Source organism: Choloepus didactylus, chromosome 22, assembly GCF_015220235.1.
Source record: "Choloepus didactylus isolate mChoDid1 chromosome 22, mChoDid1.pri, whole genome shotgun sequence".
Lineage (NCBI taxonomy): Eukaryota > Metazoa > Chordata > Mammalia > Pilosa > Megalonychidae > Choloepus > Choloepus didactylus.
This window is the reverse complement of record NC_051328.1, coordinates 1,653,847-1,673,225: the sequence shown is the minus strand read 5'-3', so window position 1 is coordinate 1,673,225 and position 19,379 is coordinate 1,653,847. Positions and strand designations below refer to the sequence as shown.

Sequence of the window (19,379 nt, the reverse complement as noted above, 5' to 3'; positions counted from 1 at the left end):
TTTATCTATTTTCTCTTTTGTTGCTTGTGCTTTGGGTGTAAAGTGTAGGAAGTGGCCACCTAATACAAGGTCTTGAAGATGTTTTCCTACATTATCTTCGAGGAGTTTTATGGTACTTTCTTTTATATTGAGATCTTTGGTCCATTTTGAGTTAATTTTTGTGTAGGGTGTGAGGTAGGGGTCCTCTTTCATTCTTTTGGATATGGATATCCAACTCTCCCAGCCCCATTTGTTGAAAAGACCATTATGACTCAGTTCAGTGACTTTGGGGGCCTTATCAAAGATCAGTCGGCCATAGATCTGAGGGTCTATCTCTGAATTCTCAATTCGATTCCATTGATCTATATGTCTATCTTTGTGCCAGTACCATGCTGTTTTGGCAACTGTGGCTTTATAATAAGCTTCAAAGTCAGGGAGTGTAAGTCCTCCCACTTCGTTTTTCTTTTTTAGAGTGTCTTTAGCAATTCGAGGCATCTTCCCTTTCCAAATAAATTTGATAACTAGCTTTTCCAAGTCTGCAAAGTAGGTTGTTGGAATTTTGATTGGGATTTGCATTGAATCTGTAGATGAGTTTGGGTAGAATTGACATCTTTAATGACATTTAGTCTTCCTATCCATGAACATGGAATATTTTTCCATCTTTTAAGGTCCCCTTCTATTTCTTTTAGTAGAGGTATGTAGTTTTCTTTGTATAGGTCTTTTACATCTTTGGTTAAGTTTATTCCTAGGTACTTGATTTTTTTAGTTGCTATTGAAAATGCTATCTTTTTCTTGAGTGTCTCTTCAGTTTGTTCATTTCTAGCATATAGAAACATTACTGACTTATGTGCATTAACCTTGTATCCCGCTACTTTGCTAAATTTGTTTATTAGCTCTAGTAGCTGTATCGTCGATTTCTCAGGGTTTTCTAGATATAAGATCATATCATCTGCAAACAATGACAGTTTTACTTCTTCTTTTCCAATTTGGATGCCTTTTATTTCTTTGTCTTGCCGGATTGCCCTGGCTAGCACTTCCAGCACAATGTTGAATAACAGTGGTGACAGCGGGCATCCTTGTCTTGTTCCTGATCTTAGAGGGAAGGCTTTCAGTCTCTCACCATTGAGTACTATGCTGGCTGTGGGTTTTTCATATATGCCCTTTATCATGTTGAGGAAGTTTCCTTCAATTCCTACCTTTTGAAGTGTTTTTATCAAAAAGGGATGTTGGATTTTGTCAAATGCTTTTTCAGCATCTATTGAGATGATCAATTGATTTTTCCCTTTTGACTTGTTAATGTGTTGTAATACATTGATTGATTTTCTTATGTTGAACCATCCTTGCATGCCTGGAATGAATCCCACTTGGTCATGGTGTATGATTTTTTTAATGTGTCTTTGGATTCGATTTGCAAGTATTTTGTTGGAGGATTTTTGCATGTATATTCATTAGGGAGATTGGCCGGTAGTTTTCCTTTTTTGTAGCATCTTTGCCTGGTTTTGGTATTAGATTGATGGTAGCTTCATAAAATGAGTTAGGTAGTGTTCCATTTTCTTCAATCTTTTGAAAGAGTTTGAGTAAGATTGGTGTCAGTTCTTTCTGGAAAGTTTGGTAGAATTCCCCTGTGAAGCCATCTGGCCCTGGGCATTTATTTGTGGGAAGATTTTTGATGACTGATTGGATCTCTTTGCTTGTGATGGGTTGGTTGAGGTCTTCTATTTCTTCTCTGCTTAGTCTAGGTTGTTCATATGTTTCCAGGAAATTGTCCATTTCCTCTACATTATCCAGTTTGTTGCCATACAGTTGTTCATAGTATCCTCTTATAATTTTTTTAATTTCTTCAGGATCTGCAGTTATGTCACCTTTTTCATTCATCATTTTGTTTATATGGGTCTTCTCTCTTTTTGATTTTGTCAGTCTAGCTAGGGGCTTGTCAATCTTGTTGATCTTCTCAAAGAACCAACTTTTGGTGATATTTATCCTCTCTATTGTTTTTTTGTTCTCTATGTCATCTATTTCTGCTTTAATCCTTGTTATTTCTTTTCTTGTACTTGGTTTAGGATTGGTTTGCTGTTCATTTTCTAGCTTCTTCAGTTGATCCATTAGTTCTTTGATTTTGGCTCTTTCTTCCTTTTTCATATATGCGTTTAGTGCTATAAATTTCCTCCTTAGCACTGCTTTTGCTGCATCCCATAGGTTTTGGTATGTTGTGTTCTCATTTTCATTCGTCTCTATATATTTAGCAATTTCTCTTGCTATTTCTTCTTTAACCCACTGATTGTTTAGGAGTGTGTTGTTTAACCTCCAGGTATTTGTGAATTTTCTAAGTCTCTGATGGTTATTGACTTCTAATTGTATTCCATTGTGGTCAGAGAATGTGCTTTGAATAATTTCAATCTTTTTAAATTTATTGAGGCTTGTTTTATGTCCCAGCATATGATCTATTCTGGAGAAAGTCCCATGAGCACTAGAAAAGTATGTGCATCCTGGTGATTTGGGATGTAATGTCCTGTATATGTCTGTTAAATCTAATTCATTTATCAGATTGTTTAGGTTTTCAGTTTCCTTATTGGTCTTCTGCCTGGTTGATCTATCTATAGGAGAGAGTGATGTGTTGAAGTCTCCCACAATTATTGTGGAAACATCAATTGCTTCCTTTAGTTTTGCCAGTGTTTCTCCCATGTATTTTGTGTCACCTTGATTGGGTGCATAGACATTTACGATTGTTATTTCTTCTTACTGAATTGCCCCTTTTATTAGTATGTAGTGGCCTTCTTTGTCTCTCAAAACATCCCTGCATTTGAAGTCTATTTTATCTGAGATTAATATTGCTACACCTGCTTTCTTTTGGCTGTAGCTTGCATGAAATATTTTTTTCCATCCTTTCACTTTCAGTTTCTTTGTGTCCCTGTGTCTAAGATGAGTCTCTTGTATGCAACATATTGATGGTTCATTTTTTTTGATCCATTCTGCGAATCTATATCTTTTAATTGGGGAGTTTAATCCATTTACATTCAACGTTATAACTGTGAAGGCATTTCTTGAATCAGCCATCTTATCCTTTGGTTTATGCTTGTCATATTTTTCCCCTCTGTCTATTAATATCCTTTATTGTACCCATACCGAATCTGTTTAGTACTGAACCTTTCTCCAAGTCTCTCTGTCCTGTCTTTGTTTCTCTGTCTGTAGGGCTCCCTTTAGTATCTCCAGTAGGGCAGGTCTCTTGTTAGCAAATTCTCTCAGCATTTGTTTGTCTGTGAAAAGTTTAAGCTCTCCCTCAAATTTGAAGGAGAGCTTTGCTGGATAAAGTATTCTTGGCTGGAAATTTTTCTCACTCAGAATTTTAAATATATCGTGCCACTGCCTTCTTGCCTCCATGGTGGCTGCTGAGTAGTCACTACTTAGTCTTATGCTGTTTCCTTTGTATGTGGTGAATTGCTTTTCTCTTGCTGCTTTCAGAACTTGCTCCTTCTCTTCCGTGTTTGACAGTGTGATCAGTATATGTCTCGGAGTGGGTTTTATTTGGATTTATTCTATTTGGGGTTCGCTGAGTCATTTATGATTTGTTGTATTTATGTTGTTTTAGAAGATTTGGGAAGTTTTCCCCAACAATTTCTTTGAATACTCTTCCTAGACCTTTACCCTTTTCTTCCCCTTCTGGGACACCAATGAGTCTTATATTTGGACGTTTCATATTATCTATCAATTTCCCTGAGGTCCACTTCGATTTTTTCAATTTTTTTCCCCATTCTTTCTTTTATGCTTTCATTTTCCATTCTGTCATCTTCGAGGTCACTGATTCGTTGTTCAACTTCCTCTAGTCTTGTACTATGAGTGTCCAGAATCTTTTTAATTTGGTCAACAGTTTCTTTAATTTCCATAAGATCATCCATTTTTTTATTTAGTCTTGCAATGTCTTCTTTATGCTCTTCTAGGGTCTTCTTGATTTCCATTGTCTCCCGTACTATGGTCTCATTGTTCATCTTTAGTTCTTTGAGTAGCTGCTCTAGGTGCTGTGTCTCTTCTGGTCTTTTGATTTGGGTGCTTGGGCTTGAGTTATCCATATCGTCTGGTTTCTTCATATGCTTTATAATTTTCTGTTGTTTTTGGCCTCGTGGCATTTGCTGAACTTGATAGGGTTCTTTTAGGATTTGTAGACCAATTGAAGTCCTTATCTCTAATTTATCAGATCTACAGCTTCGTGAGTACACTTTCTCTAACTAACCAGCAGGTGGCGTCCACGAGCCACCTGTTCTGCACAAGCCTGTTCTCCCCTGCTTAGCCTTTTTGGTGAGTGGGGTAGTTAGTCTTGTGGGGTCCAATTGGTGTACCAAGCTTGCGTGTGTAGTTGGTGTTGCCTGCCCTGTATATGGGGCGTGTTTCTGGGCAGTCACGGAGTGGGGGGTGGCTCTAACAATCAAATCTCCCTGGTGATCCTAGAGTTTTAAAGCTGCTGCAATAGTCTAATCCTTCAGTTCAGTCCTGCCACAGTTTGTCTCTGCCACTGACCCACAAGTCCTTGGTATTGGTGTATGGCTCCTGAGACTTGCAAGTGGGCCCCTCTTCCAGGCCGTGCACCCCGGGTCCTCTGTTGAGGGATGACTGTGCCTATGTCACAGGTGAGTGGCCGTCCCCCCAGGGCAGTTCTGGGCTGCTGAGCTGTGTAGGGAGGCCTCCCAGTCTGCTGAAATGATGGCTGAATGGGGCTTTGTTAATTCACACTGCTCTACCTTCCCAACTCTGGGACAATCAGCTGAGGTTGCAGGGAAGGCTAATGTCCCCGCCCAGTTTTGTGGTGTGTGCCTGTTATGTGAAGCACTTCCGTCACACTGGGTTGTCTGGGGCAGTTCTGGGCTATGGGGCTGGCGATGGGCAGGAGTGTTTCCTGTCCACCAGGATGATGGCTGTGAGCGGACACCCCCCTTTTCTTGGGAAGTTGTGGTGTTTAGTGAATTTTCTCAGCCACTGTATTATTGCATTTTGTCTCAGAGCTCTCCTAGTTCTGCTCTTGACTTGACCTGCCCAGATTGCAAGTCTTTGAAGCTTTCTGTATTGGGCTTCTTAGAGTAATTGTGTTAGAAAAAGAAAAAAGGATTAAAAAAAAAAAAAAAAAAGGGCCCTCCTCAGAGATCTAATGCGTTATTGAAATGCTAAGAGACAAAGCAACCAGGGCCATTAAGGAAAGGTCCACAGGGCAGAGAGATCAGCTTTGCTTTGGGATTTGCATATGCACCTCAGGGCCCTTCCCCTTTCTATGTTCACCAGAACTTCGCTTTTATTTTGGAGTTTTTCGTGTTGTTTTTTTTTCTCTGTGCCTGTCTCCTCTCTGCTGGGCTGGCTGCTCTCAGATTCTCTGGTGTCTGGTCTCAGTCTATCTATGGTTGGAGTTTGGATCAGTAGAATGAGATTCCGATAAGGGCTGCCACTGCAGTTCTCCCTTCTCCTTCCCGGAGCTGACAGCCCCTCCTCCCTCGGGACTGAGCCTGGCAGGGAGGGGCGCGGGTCCCCTGGCCACAAAAACTTACAGATTTCGCTGATCTCAGCAGTTCTGCGTTTTCATGAGTGTTGTATGAAGTATGCCCAAACGCAGATTGCTCTGTGTTGTCCAGTCTACGCAGTTCCTGGCTTTCTACCTACTTTCCTGGAGGAGTAACTAAAACATACAGCTCACCAGTCTGCCATCTTGCCCCGCCCTCCCAGATCATCTATTTTTTAATTTACTTTTGCAATTTCTTCTTTATGCTCTTCTGGGGTCTTCTTCATGTCCTTTATATCCTGTTCTATGCTCTCATTGTTTGTCTTTAGTTGTTTGATTAATTGCTGCAAGTACTGTGTCTCCTCTGGTATTTTTGATTTGGGTGTTTGGGTTTGGGTTCTCCATATTGTCTGATTTTTCCATATGCTTTAAAATTTTCTGTTGTTTTTGGGCTCTTGGTATTTGCTTTACTTGATAGAGTTCTTTTATGATATGAAGGATTATTCAGACTCCAATCTCTAATTTGTCAGATCTACAGCTTAGTGGTGTACGCTTTAACTAACCAGCAGTTGACGTCCGTGCATCACCTATTCCCCTCAAGTCAGTTCTCCCCAGCTTTGTCTTTGTGGTGTGTGGTGGTGTGATTCTTGTGGGGTCCATTTGGTGCACCAAGTTTGGGTGTGGTGTTGGTGCTGTCTGCGCTGAATCTGGAGTGTGTGTCTGAGTGGTTAGGGAGGCAGAGCAACTTTAATAATCAAACCTCCCAGGTGTTCCAGGAGATTAAGGCTCTTGCAAGAGTCTGAACCTTCATTTCAGTCTCGCCACGGATTGTCTCTGCTGCTGACCCACAGGTCCTTGGTATTGGCATAGGTTTCCTGGGTTTTCCGGGTGGGTTCCTCTTCCCAGCCATGCCCCTCCAGGGTCTCTGCTGAGGGAAGGTTGTGGTACATCACAAGTGCGCACCTTCCCTCAAGGGAAGCCCTGGGCCACTAGGCTGTGCAGGGGCGTTCCCAGCCCCTGCTGTAAAGATGGCTGAATGGGGCGTGTTAACTTCCCCCTTTTCGCACATCTCCGCCTTCCCAGCTCCTGAACGATTAGCTGTGGGTGTATGAAAGGCTAATGTTCACGCCTGATATTGTGGCGTGTGTGCGGTGTAGCCAGAAACACTTTCCGTCACACTGGGTCCCTTGGAGCGGCTCTGAGCTGTGGGTCCGGCACCGGGCAGGAGTGTTCCCAGCCCACCAGGAAGATGACTGCAAGGGGCATGAGTTTTTTCCCGCTTTTGGCTCTCCTCTGCCGTCCTTGCTCCGAGACAGCTAGTAGTGGGTACATGAGAGGCTATCTTCCATGCCAGATAGTGAAGCGTTTGCACAGCTCTTTCCTGCTGCACTTCACTGTGTGGTTCTTGCTGCCGTATCTGCAGCTGCTTTTGGGTTTTTTTAAAAAAGAACTAGTCCACCTCCAAACGCCAACCCATGCAGCATGGTTGTCGGACATTCAGCTGACAGACTTGTTTCAGAACGCAGACTCTCAGTTTTGCCAAGTGCATGGTCCCTGTGGATTTAGCAGGCCTTGTCCAGCTGGTGCATCACTGGAACTGGTGTTCTGGGTCACTTTCTGGCCTCTATCTAGTATTTTTCACGGAGGTGTTTTTTTGCCCTGTCTTTCCCAGCCGCCATCTTAGTTTCTCTGCCCCTCTATTATTAACTTCTATTTATAGAGTCATATATTTGTTCTGGTTCATGAAAGAGATTTCTGATATTTGTACAGTCAATCACAGACATCGCCCACCACAATGTTTACTGTTTTATGTATTCCCATCTTTTATCCTCCAACCTTCCTACTGGTGATACACGTGACTCTGAGCCTCCCCCTTCCGTCACACTCATGCACCACCCTGCACTGCCAGTCACTCTCACAAGGTGCCACCGTCACCTCTGTTCACCTCCAAACACCCAGGTTCAACCTAGTTGAACATTCTGCTCATAATAAGAAACTGCTCCCCATTCTTTAGCCTCGTTCTGTATCCTGGTAACATTTCATGGCTATGAGTTTGCATATTATAATTAGTTCATATCAGTGAGACCCTGCAATATTTGTCCTTATGTGTCTGACTTATTTCACTTATATGGTGCCCTCAGTGTTTCTTCATCAACCAGTTTTTTTTTAGACGGTTTTGTTTACACACCATACATTCCATCCTAAGTCAACACTCGATAGTTCCCTGTATAGTCACATATTTATGTATTAACTACCCTCACCACTATCTATATAAGGACATCTCCATTTCTTCCAAAAAGCAGGAGGAAGAGTCAAAGAAAGTAGACAAAAGAAAACGAAAAAAGGGAAAATAAAAAAAAACCAAAAAAAAAAAAACCATGATCGCTAGGAAGCACCAAAAGGAAAGATAGCATTAAAATGAAGTAGAATAAAGAGTCAGACATTACCAATGCCAAGAGTCCCATGCTCCTCCCTTATGCCCCCCTCTTACATGCATTTAGCTTTTGTATATTGTCTTTGTTAAATTAAAGGAAGCATAATACAGTGTTTCTGTTAATTATAGTCTCTAGTTTGCATTGATTGTCTTTTCCCCCCAATACCTCCCTATTTTTAACACCTTGCACGGTTGACATTCATTTATTCTCCCTCACAAAAAAACATATTTGTATATTTTTTCACAATTGTTGAGCACTCTAGGTTTCACTAAGTTATACAGTCCCAGTCTTTATCTTTCTTCTTTCCTTCTGGTTTCCCACATGCTACTAACCTTCCTCTTTCAACCATATTCATAGTCATCTTTGTTCAGTGTACTTACATTGCTGTGCTACCATCACCCAAAATTGTGTTCCAAACCTCTCACTCCTGTCTTTTCCTCTCTGTGTGAAGTGCTCCCTTTAGTATTTCCTGTAGAGCAGGTTTCTTGTTCACAAACTCTATCATTATCTGTTTGTCAGAGAATATTTTGAACTCTCCCTCATATTTGAAGGACAGTTTTGCCAGATATAGGATTCTTGGTTGGCGGTTTTTCTCTTTCAGTATCTTAAATATATCACACTACTTTCTGCTTGTCTCCATGGTCTCTGCTGAGAAATCTGCACATAATCTTATCAAGCTTCCTTTGTACATGATGGATTGCTTTTTCTTGCTGCTTTCAGGATTCTCTCTTTGTCTTTGATGTTTGATAACCTGATTTTTAAGTGTCTTGGTGTAGGCCTATTCAGATGTATTCTGTTTGGGGTATGCTGCACTTCTTGAATCTGTAATTTTATGTCTTTCATAAGAGATGGGAAATTTTCATGAATTATTTCCTCTATTGCTTCTGTTCCTTTTCCCTTCTCTTCTCCTTCTGGGACACCCATGACATGTACATTCATGTGTTTTATGCTGTCATTCAATTCCCTGAGATGTCTCTCATATTTTTCCATTCTTTTCCCTATTTGTTCTGTTGTGTGTAGGTTTTCAGGTGTCTTGTTTTCCAGTTCCTGAGTGTTTTCTTCTGCCTCGTGAGATATGCTGTTGTATGTCTCCATTTTGTCTTTCATCTCTTGTGTTGTGCCTTTCCTTTCTATAGATTCTGCCAGTTGTTTTTTTATATATGCCCAGTGTTTTCTTTATAGCCTTCGTCTCATTTGCCATATCTTCCCTAAACTTTTTGAATTGATTTAGCATTCATTGTTTCATTGTTTCAATTCCTGTATTTCAGTTGAAGTGAAAGTTTGTTCCTTTGACTGGGCCATAATTTTTTTTTCCTTAGGGTAGGTTGTAGTTTTCTGTTGTCTAGGCATCTGGTTTCCTTGGTTACCCCAGTCAGGTTTTCCCAGACTTGAACAGGCTCATGTCCCAGAAGGAGGAAATATTCAGTATCTGCTTTCCCCGAGGGTGTGTCTTAGAAGATTGACGCACTCTGTGAGGCCTCAAGCCGCTGTGCTTTTCCTAACCTGACTCCTGACTGGTGTAAGGAGGTGTGGCCCATGGCTGGTTTCCCCCAGGCTCTGAGGTCTGGTTCTGAATGGAAGGCAGGTAGTAGAGCTGGGCATCACCTCTTTCCTCTTAGGGAACATGCCCCCCCAGGGAGATTTCATTTGCATATAAATAGGTTCTTTGTTTCTCTGATTATGCGGTCTCCACCCTTGTCTGGGTTAGAATGCTGGGAGCTGAAAATGGCTGAGGCTTTCTCTCTGCAGAGAACTGGGAGATGAAAGTGGCTGAGGCTTTCTCCACTGAGCTGCTCAGGTTGAGAGAGAGAAAAAGGGACAGAAAGCCCCCTTTCAGGGTCATTCCACGGCCCCCAGTTTCACCCGTTGGCCAGAGATAACACCCAGTCCTCTGGGCTCCCCCTCCCGAGACTGAGACTTCCCCTGGCTCTTTAAGGTGAATCGTCCCTTGCTTGTTGGGGATTTGCAGCTTGCATTGAATAGTCCACGTTTGCCAATTAAAACCCCAGTTGGAGCTGGACTTAGGAATATTTGCTGTTCAGCGAGTGCTGCTCTCTATCACAGCAAGGCTTTGCTGTTCGGGCTGCCATGGGGAAGGGGGCTCTCAGCTCAAATCCGCAGTTTCTACTCACAGATTCCATGCTGCAGTCTCAGGCATTCCTCCCAGTTCAGGTTGACGCACGATGTGTGGACAGTCACGGTCATCCCCTAGCAGTCATTCCAGATCATTTACTACTTGTTCTGGTTGTTTATTAGTTGCTCTAGGGGTACTAACTAACTTCCACTCCTCTCTATGCTGCCATCTTCTTCCTCCAGTTTCAGTTGATGGGATTTTGATTGGTATTGCATTGAGTCTATAAATCAGTTTGGGTAAAATTGCAATCTTAACTATATTTAGTCTTCCAATCCATGAACACTATGTTCTTCCGTTTTTCAGGTTCTGTTCGAGTTCTTTTAGCAGTTTTTTGTAGTTTTCTCTGTATAGGTCTTTTGTGGCCTTGGTTAAGTTTATTCCTAAATACCTGATTCTTTTGGTTGAAGTTGTAAATGAAATTTTTTTCTTGATTTCTTCCTCTTGTTGCACATTATTTGTGTATAGGAACACTACAGATATTTGCATGTTGATCTTATAGCCTACCACTTTGCTGTGTTCATTGATTAGTTCTGGTAGCTTTGCTGTAGATTTTTCTGGGTTTTCTACATATAGAATCATGTCATCTGCAAACAGTGAAAGTTTTACTTCTTTCTCTCTAATTTAGATTCCTTTTATTTCTTCTTGCCTAATTGCTCTAGCTAGAACTTCCAGTACAATGTTGAATAACAATGGTGACAGTGGACATCCCTGTCTTGTTCCTGATCTTAGACGAAAGGCTTTCAGTCTCTCCTCATTGAGTATGATGTTAGCTGTGGGTTTTTCATATATTGCCTTTATCATATTGAGAATGTTCCCTTCCATTCTTATCCTTTGAAGTGTTTTCATCAAGAAAAGATGGTGAATTTTGTCAAATGCCTTTTCTGCATTGATTGAGATGAACATGTGGTTCTTCTGCTTTGATTTATTGATGTGGTATATTACATTAATTTATTTTCTTGTGTTTGAACCAGCCTTCCATGGATGGCTACTTAATTATAATTTTGGCCAAGTAGTTTGACTATTATTGGATGCACAAAGCTAAGTGTTAGTCTGCTCTAATGAAGAACATCTCTATTTGAGGATATGTCTTAAGTTTCTCCTTCTGGTGACTCTCTTTGTCACAACTGACAGTGTTGTGCTGCTTCCTGATTGAGATGATGAAATTAGAGGCTGATTTCTGTTGGTAGTGTGATAGTCTAAGGGCTGTGCGGTTTTGTGCACTGTGTATGATTTGTATACAGTGGCTGATGGTTAACGTATTTTTAAACTGATTCCCTTATGTTTCTGTATGTAATGTGTACATATAGGCATGCATATGCTTTCATTTTCTGTCCTATACCAAATGTAGTTAGACGACATGCCTTCCACAGGTGACTGACTGGCTTTGCCCATGTACAGAGAGACCTTTAATGTAGTATCATTAGCTCTGATATCTCTAAGGAGGTTGTGTTCAGAGGTCTGTTATCCATATATGATATCAAAGAAATTCAGAAAACCTGAGTACATTACACATACTTTTCATGAATACTGTGGGTTTCTTGTAATTTTTTTCTGAAAACAACCAGATATTTTTTTCACAGTGGCTTTTTTTTTAAGGTGTGTTGACATTCCTCTTGACTTAAATGGTCTGAATATTGTTCTGAATTAGGAGGGATGCTATGCCAGCAATCTGCCTGTAGCTGTATATGTATCATAATAATAGCCAACTTTTTGTCATGCCTCGTGCTGGTAAGGCTTAATGTGTGTTGCTGTTTGATCTTCCCAACACCTCTACGGAAGTATCCTACCCTCATTTTTCAATTAAAATCTATGGCTTAGAGGAAGTAAATAACTTTCCCAGGAAACACAGGTAATACAGTGGTAGAATCTGTTTTTAAATTTGAGTCTTATTTTAGAGGCTGTACTCTTATTAACAGTATTCTCTGTACATGTATGTATGAAAATACATTTGAATCTGATCCCTGCCACAAACTAGCTGTGTAGCTTTGAGCAGGTTCTGCAACCTTTCTGAACCTCAGGTTTCCCCGTTTGTAAAATGGGGTTTAGTATCTAATCTCTGTGGAAGATTGTGATAACTCGGCAAGACAAAACAATGGAAAGTATCTACTGTAGAGTGTGGCACATTATGATATATTCAAAAGATGGTGATGATGATTAGAACCCCCTTTTAGTTTTATAAATGATTAATCTACTATGTAAAAATTAATAATTTTTTTTGTCAGATTTTAAACACAGCACGAAAACATTTTGGAGCTGGTGGAAATCAGCGGATTCGCTTCACACTGCCGCCTTTGGTATTTGCAGCTTACCAGCTGGCTTTTCGCTACAAAGAGAATTCTAAAGTGGTGGGTTTACTTTTAAGTATGTCACTACTTTTTTCCTTCTTCCTTGCTGTGTGTGCTAGTTTTTATTGTAGAAAATTTTAAACATACACAAAAATAGACAATAGTATACTTCTGGTTTCACTAACTGTAACAATTCATTATTCAATCTGTGTTGAGTTTTCTTAACAGTATGTTGGTAGAATACATAATAACAGGGATCACTTAAAAAACACAAATGAAAGATTAAAACATTCTTTCATCAATCAAATTAAATTAACAAAGAAATTTAAATTGATGCTAGAACTTTTTCCTGTGTTTAAAGATTACTTGTGAGGTATTGATACATTTATTACAAAGTTGGCTCAGAATGTTTTAGTTTCCTAAGAATGATTGTTATTTTCTTGGATTTTTTTTTAAAGTACCACCAATTCTGAAGTGATGTGGGAATCTCATGCAGAGATTGCAGATTATAATTTGAGTTAGCTTTGTCTAATGAAAAGTGCCTAGTTACATAATCACCTCTCTCCAAAAATATATAATTGAATAATTGCATGAGCAGTGTGCATTTCTGAGTTTATAACTTCAGAAATGAAATCATGACTCCAGTCTTCAGTGTGTAATTTTGAAGAAAATACCTCAATTATAAAGTATCTGAATGCTTGGCAGTCAGATTATGTTAAGAAACAAACCTCAGTAAACTTATTTTTCTAATAATAGGGAAAAAGATTTATTCATTCAGCCCATCAGCACAACATAGTCGCTTTTAGCCAGTTTTCTTTAAGTCAGCCTCTAGCTCATTCCTTTTCTAGCATTTCATGGATAGATATTTGCGAATGCAACAATAATAGCAGCTGGCATTTTTAAACTATGTACCATGCACTATGCCAAGCAGTGCATATTTGGATTATTGCATTTAACCTGTAACAAGGCTATGACTGTTATCCTCTTTTTGAAATGAAAAGAACTGATTAATATTTTGATTGCTTTAACAAAAAGAAATTTAGATAGTTAAACGTGGACAAAATATTTAACCACACTAGTAATTACTACAGTGAACATTTAAGAAATAAAATTGGGAAAGAGAAAAGAAAAATAAGGTTCAGCATTGGCAGGGGAGTGATAAGAATTCATTCTTTTTTAGTAGTGGTTGGATTGTGTCTTTCCACAAAACTCTGGCCATATGTAACTAGAGCCTTAAAAGATCCAGAGCTTCTACTTCTAAAAATTTATAGTAAATAAATGTTATTTATTCAGATAAAGCTTTGTGTTTATAGACCATTCATTATTATATTACAGATTATTTTCAAAAACAAATAATACATCATACTACATCCAGTTTGTGGAATATTTTATGGTCATTAAAATGTTTTCAAATAACAGTATTATAAGGAAAATTATAACAAAATAAGTGAAAGAAGAAGTTGGATACAGACATGCAGTTTGAGCCAGATTGTATTTAATTCTTTTTCTGTAAGCTATTTTAAAGTAGGGAACAAAACCATACACAATAATCCTAGTTATGTTAGAATATTCAGTTACATTTGCATTGGAAAAAAAGGAAGGTGTTAACTCCAGAATGTTACTAGTTATCATCACTGAGTGATAAATTTAGGGATAATTTTAATTTTTAAAATCCTTTTGTGTATTTTCCAAATTTCCTGATCTGTTAAAAAACAAACACTGAATTCATAAAAATTGTAAAGCTAGTAACCGCAAATGGCTTATTTTGAGATGACGTCTTCCTTGGTTTACTTGCATGTTCCATAAATGAGAAGAAAGATGACGGGAAAACTGAGCTCAGCTTCCCTGCTTCACTCTGTTCTATTGAAAGTTTTTTTAAAAAAATGGCTATTCCTGAGCAAGTTAACCTTTAACTTAAAGTAATTTAAAACATTTTTTCTTATTTTAGGATGACAAATGGGAAAAGAAATGCCAGAAGATTTTTTCATTTGCTCACCAGACTATCAGTGCTTTGATCAAAGCTGAGCTGGCAGAATTACCCTTAAGACTTTTTCTTCAAGGGGCTCTAGCTGCTGGAGAAATTGGTTTTGAAAATCATGAAACAGTAGCATATGAATTTATGTCCCAGGTGATGCTCTCCTCTCCTCCTTTCTGGATTGTTAAATCAGTTTTACTGAGTTCAGTCACTTGTTTGTAGTTATGGTGGTAGAGCCCGTGAATTTACTCTTCTTTTCACTGAATATGTAACTACCTATTTCCCACCATCTTGGAACCTCTTAATACTGTAGTAAAATTGACTGGTTTGAAGCAGCAAAATTGATTAGATCCTGGTACTAATGAAATCTCAGATTTCCAGGTGGATCATCATATAAGTGTTTTCATGAAAAAAATTTGTCAGTTCAGTTTGGGAACCCTGAGTTATCCAAAGTTAAAATGATCTCTTTATTGCAAGACTTGTCAGCGTCTTTAATATATCAGCTGTGTCTTGTGCCTCTCTGAGAGAGTACAGCATATTCTGATCTGAAGGAAATGTCTGCAGAATGTCTTACAGAATGGGGGTTTGGTGGGATGTACTTTGGAAAGTACTGGGGTGGAAGGTTGGTTCCTAAAGGTCTCTTTTGCTTTGAATCCACCAGGCATTTTCTCTTTATGAAGATGAAATCAGTGATTCCAAAGCACAGCTGGCTGCCATCACCTTGATCATTGGTACTTTTGAGAGGATGAGGTGCTTCAGTGAAGAGAATCATGAACCCTTGAGGACTCAGTGTGCACTTGCTGCATCCAAACTTCTGAAGAAGCCCGATCAGGGCCGAGCTGTGAGCACCTGTGCACATCTCTTCTGGTCTGGCAGAAACACAGACAAAAATGGGGAGGAGGTAAGGTGGGAGGCCATTCCTGACCATGTTCCAGGAGAGGGGATCATTAACAGGGAACAGCTGCTATGACCTTGTACCCTGGAGGTGAAACATTTGGAGTGCTTGGAAATCTGATGAAGAAAATTGCTTTGTTTTGTTAAAAGAAATGAAGAGGACAGTAGTGTATTGAGAGTCACAGCCTGTGGTGAAAACTCCATGTTGAGGATATTGTAACATAGCGAGTTTATGCCACTACTCATTTTTAAATATAGTTATATACTTTTAAAAAAAGAATAAAGAGGATTTAAATTTGTTGTATCTTTTTAGAAGATGAAAGAAACACTGTAGTGCGTTTATTTCCTGGTTGTGAAAGCAGGACATTTGTGGTTCATTAATGTTTAATGTTTTCAATATCTCCCCCCACCCCCAACCCCTGCCCTTTTATTTTAGCTTCATGGAGGCAAGAGGGTAATGGAGTGCCTAAAGAAAGCTCTAAAAATAGCAAATCAGTGCATGGACCCCTCTCTACAAGTGCAGCTTTTTATAGAAATTCTGAACAGATATATCTATTTTTATGAAAAGGAAAATGAGGCGGTAAGTGAATTAATAGTTCTAAATGAACTAATAAAGTGTTAGTTTTGAGAGCATAAAGATGGGCTGTTGGTTCCTGCCCTGAACCTAATGCCTTGAGCCTACACTTTTGCTCTTAGAGTAAATAAAATGTATTCAATTTTTATACAACTTGAGTTTCCTCTTTCTTCAAATCATTTCATCATGTTACTGTTGTGAATGTGGGAATTTGGGGAAGTGGATGCGATTGACACTCTTATTTAACTCATACTGGGCTTTCAGTGGATTTATAGTTGTTTTCATGAACACTTATGTTTAGCAGCCTTGAATTCTGTATATTTGAGTTCTTCTGTGATCTCTGTGAGAGCAGGGATCATGTCATTATTTGTTATCTCCATCTATTAACAAAGTGCCTGTCAATGTTAATAAAATCTTAGTGAGTGAATGGGTGGGCAAATGGAATTCCTTTGTCCGGAAACTTAATTCTATACTCCCAAAGTTCACATTGATAATAGTTTTTATTTCATTTTGCTTTCTGTTGTGTTTAAATTTATTTAGTCAGATTTTCTTTGGAATTTTGATTGCTAAAAATTTATCTTTACCAGAGAGCAAAGAGCACTTTCATTTTCTTTATGTATGCTGAGTTGAACTGCTTTATTGCAAACCTGTTGGCATCCAGTCTACTGTTCTCAAATGACCAGAGTAGATTAATGTTCATCATCCCAACTCTTTATCTCTCAGTGATGATGAACATCTTGTATACGGCCTTTTCCTGCTGAAAAACAGATTATGCTGTGTAGAAGCCATTTCCCTTCCTGCTCTTAGCAGATTTGATACATACAAAAAGTTTATCATTCTGATACTTACTTTTTTGTTTACAAGGGTCGGAGTTTGCAGAGTCTACCTACTTGTTTCATTCTCCAGAATCTTTTTTTTGTCTCTACCCTTTGTAATTTTGTTTTGTGAGAACATAAAGAAGAATGGCATTGTCAGTTCATCTTTTGATAAATATTGAATGCTTACTGGATGCCAGGCACTGTGTAATTTTCTGGGGAATACAGTGGTGAACAAGGCAGATGTGGTTTCTACCATGGAACTTGCAGACTTTTAACCAAATCAGTTTATTTCCGTAATGGAAGAACTAATTATGTCCAAGAAAATTCTCATCTCTTTTGCTTAGGAATGTCACATAAGATAATCATTGTCTGTTTGAAAAATTTGAAAAACGCAAAACAATTTATAAATGCCAAAAGTAGGCTGATTTCTCATCATGTACAAGTTTAGACTACTTCCTAAATGTATTATCTCCTTTGAGCATAGTGTTGGTCAATATTAGTAGGTTAAATAAATTTTTACTTTTCTTCTTCTTTTACTAGCTCATGTTCCTTTGTATTATTAATTTTTTTTTTTTTTTAATGAATAGCCAGTTGATGCTCAAACCAAGAATCATGCCCTCATCTGCTTTTTCTGATAATAGATGAGAGTAACAAAACCACCTCTGAACAATTTGATTAAATCCTCTTTTATTTGTTTGTGGTACATCCTCGATCATAAAATTGTGCATATTCTTTTTTTTTTTTTTTTTTTTTTTTTTTTATTTTCCAATTTGGATGCCTTTTATTTCTTTGTCTTGCCGCATTGCCCTGGCTAGCACTTCCAGCACAATGTTGAATAACAGTGGTGACAGCGGGCATCCTTGTCTTGTTCCTGATCTTAGAGGGAAGGCTTTCAGTCTCTCTCCATTGAGTACTATGCTGGCTGTGGGTTTTTCATATATGCTCTTTATCATGTTGAGGAAGTTTCCTTCAATTCCTACCTTTTGAAGTGTTTTTATCAAAAAGGGATGTTGGATTTTGTCAAATGCTTTTTCAGCATCTATTGAGATGATCAATTGATTTTTCCCTTTTGACTTGTTAATGTGTTGTATTACATTGATTGATTTTCTTATGTGCATATTCTTTTGTAGGTAACAATTCAGGTTTTGAACCAGCTTATCCAGAAGATTCGAGAAGACCTCCCAAATCTTGAGTCCAGTGAAGAAACAGAGCAGATTAACAAACATTTTCATAACACACTGGAGCATTTGCGCTTGAGGCGGGAATCACCAGAATCTGAGGGGCCAATTTATGAAGGTCTCATCCTTTAAAAAGGAAACAGGCTAACCATACTCCTTTCCATTTACATCCAGTAAGGTTTTATTATACTAGGTTTCCCTCCATAGATTGTGCCTTTCAGAAATGCTGAGGTAGGTTTCCCTCTTCTTACCTGTGAAGTGTTTTACCCAGCACCTCCAGACACTCACCTTCAGGACCTTAATAAAGTTATTCACTTCATAAGTGTTCAGGTCTGGCTGATCACCCAGGTAGCATGACTTATCTGCTATTTAAAATTCCCAAGATCTAGTAAAAAAAAAACAAAGAACAAAAAATACATGTATCTTGGCTACTAATGAAGCTCTCTCTTCTTTTTTCCTGTTTTGTTTCATTGTTGTTTGTATAATTTTCTTCATTACTGGGGAGTACTAACCCAAAGGTGTTTGTCTCTGTTCTGTAGTTCAACTTGAATTTAATTTTAAGGAAAGGAATACTGAACGTGGAATTCAGCTTGAGCTCTTTCCTAAATGGAAGATGAGGCCATGTGTAATATTTTCCCTAAAACTAGAATATATTAATGCATGTTTGAGAATTTTAAAGCACCATGGTCAAAACAAGAAGTTATATTTTGCATATTTGGACTCAGCCATCCATTAAGAACCTATGTTGTCCTTTGGGCATATTTGTCGAAATAATTTTGTTCTTAATAGTTTGTGTTCTAAAATTTGTGATTTATATAATTTATGTATAATCTTCATTATTGTAAATTTAGGGGAAAATGCATCACAATTATGATTTTTTTTTTTTTTTTTTTTTTTTTTTTTGCACCAGTGAAACAATAAAGTTGCTATTAACAATTTTGGACTTTTTTTCTTTTCATACCGTTTTTCATAAAAAGAAAAATAGAATGCTTATGGAGTTTAATAGACATTCTCATATATTCACAGAGCTCACTCATTCAACTGTAGTTTGATACACTTATTGAGCAAAGCACCATCTGTTTTCAGTCACTTTTTACCCATTTGCCTTCCTCAGCCTTAACCTGCTTTGCCTAGCATGCTGAGTCCATGTGAACTCCCAAAAGGCTCACCATCTGTGTTAGTTACCTATTGTATAAAAAATTATCCCAAAACTTAATGTCTTAAAACAACAAACATCTGTCTCTTAGTTCCTCTGGGTCAGGAATTTGGGAGCAGCTTAGTGGGTGGTTCTGTCTCAGGGTGTCTCATGAGGTTGCAATCAAGGTTTTGGTTGCGGCTGCAGTCACATGAAGGCTTGAAGCTCCCTCGTGGGGCTGTTTGTTGGAGGCCTCATCTTCTCTCCTTGTGAGCCTCCTCTGAGTGTCTTGGTGGCATGGCCACTGGCTCCCCAGAGTGAGTGATCCAGCAGAACGTAAGGAGGCCGCACTACCTTTTTATGGCCTAAACTTGGAACTGATGCTGTTTCACCTTATTTCTTTGTTAAAAGGGAGCCACCAAGTGCAGCCCATATTCAAAGGTAAGGGTATTGAAGAAGAAATGGCAAAGAATTTGTAAACATTTTCCAATGACCA

The 19,379-nt window shown here is 38.7% G+C and overlaps 1 protein-coding gene across 1 annotated transcript in view; it reads left to right on the top strand.

Annotated features, from left to right (window-relative positions):
* Positions 1–18,227, top strand: part of VPS35 (VPS35 retromer complex component) — a 66,283-nt gene extending 48,056 nt beyond the window's left edge. The window contains exons 13-17 of the mRNA XM_037816200.1: positions 12,247–12,369; positions 14,258–14,437; positions 14,946–15,185; positions 15,615–15,758; positions 17,701–18,227. Of these exons, the coding sequence (XP_037672128.1) occupies positions 12,247–12,369; positions 14,258–14,437; positions 14,946–15,185; positions 15,615–15,758; positions 17,701–17,880 (867 nt within the window). The 3' untranslated portion in view covers positions 17,881–18,227. The remainder of the gene's footprint in view (positions 1–12,246; positions 12,370–14,257; positions 14,438–14,945; positions 15,186–15,614; positions 15,759–17,700) is intronic.
* The last annotated feature ends 1,152 nt before the right edge of the window (positions 18,228–19,379 follow it).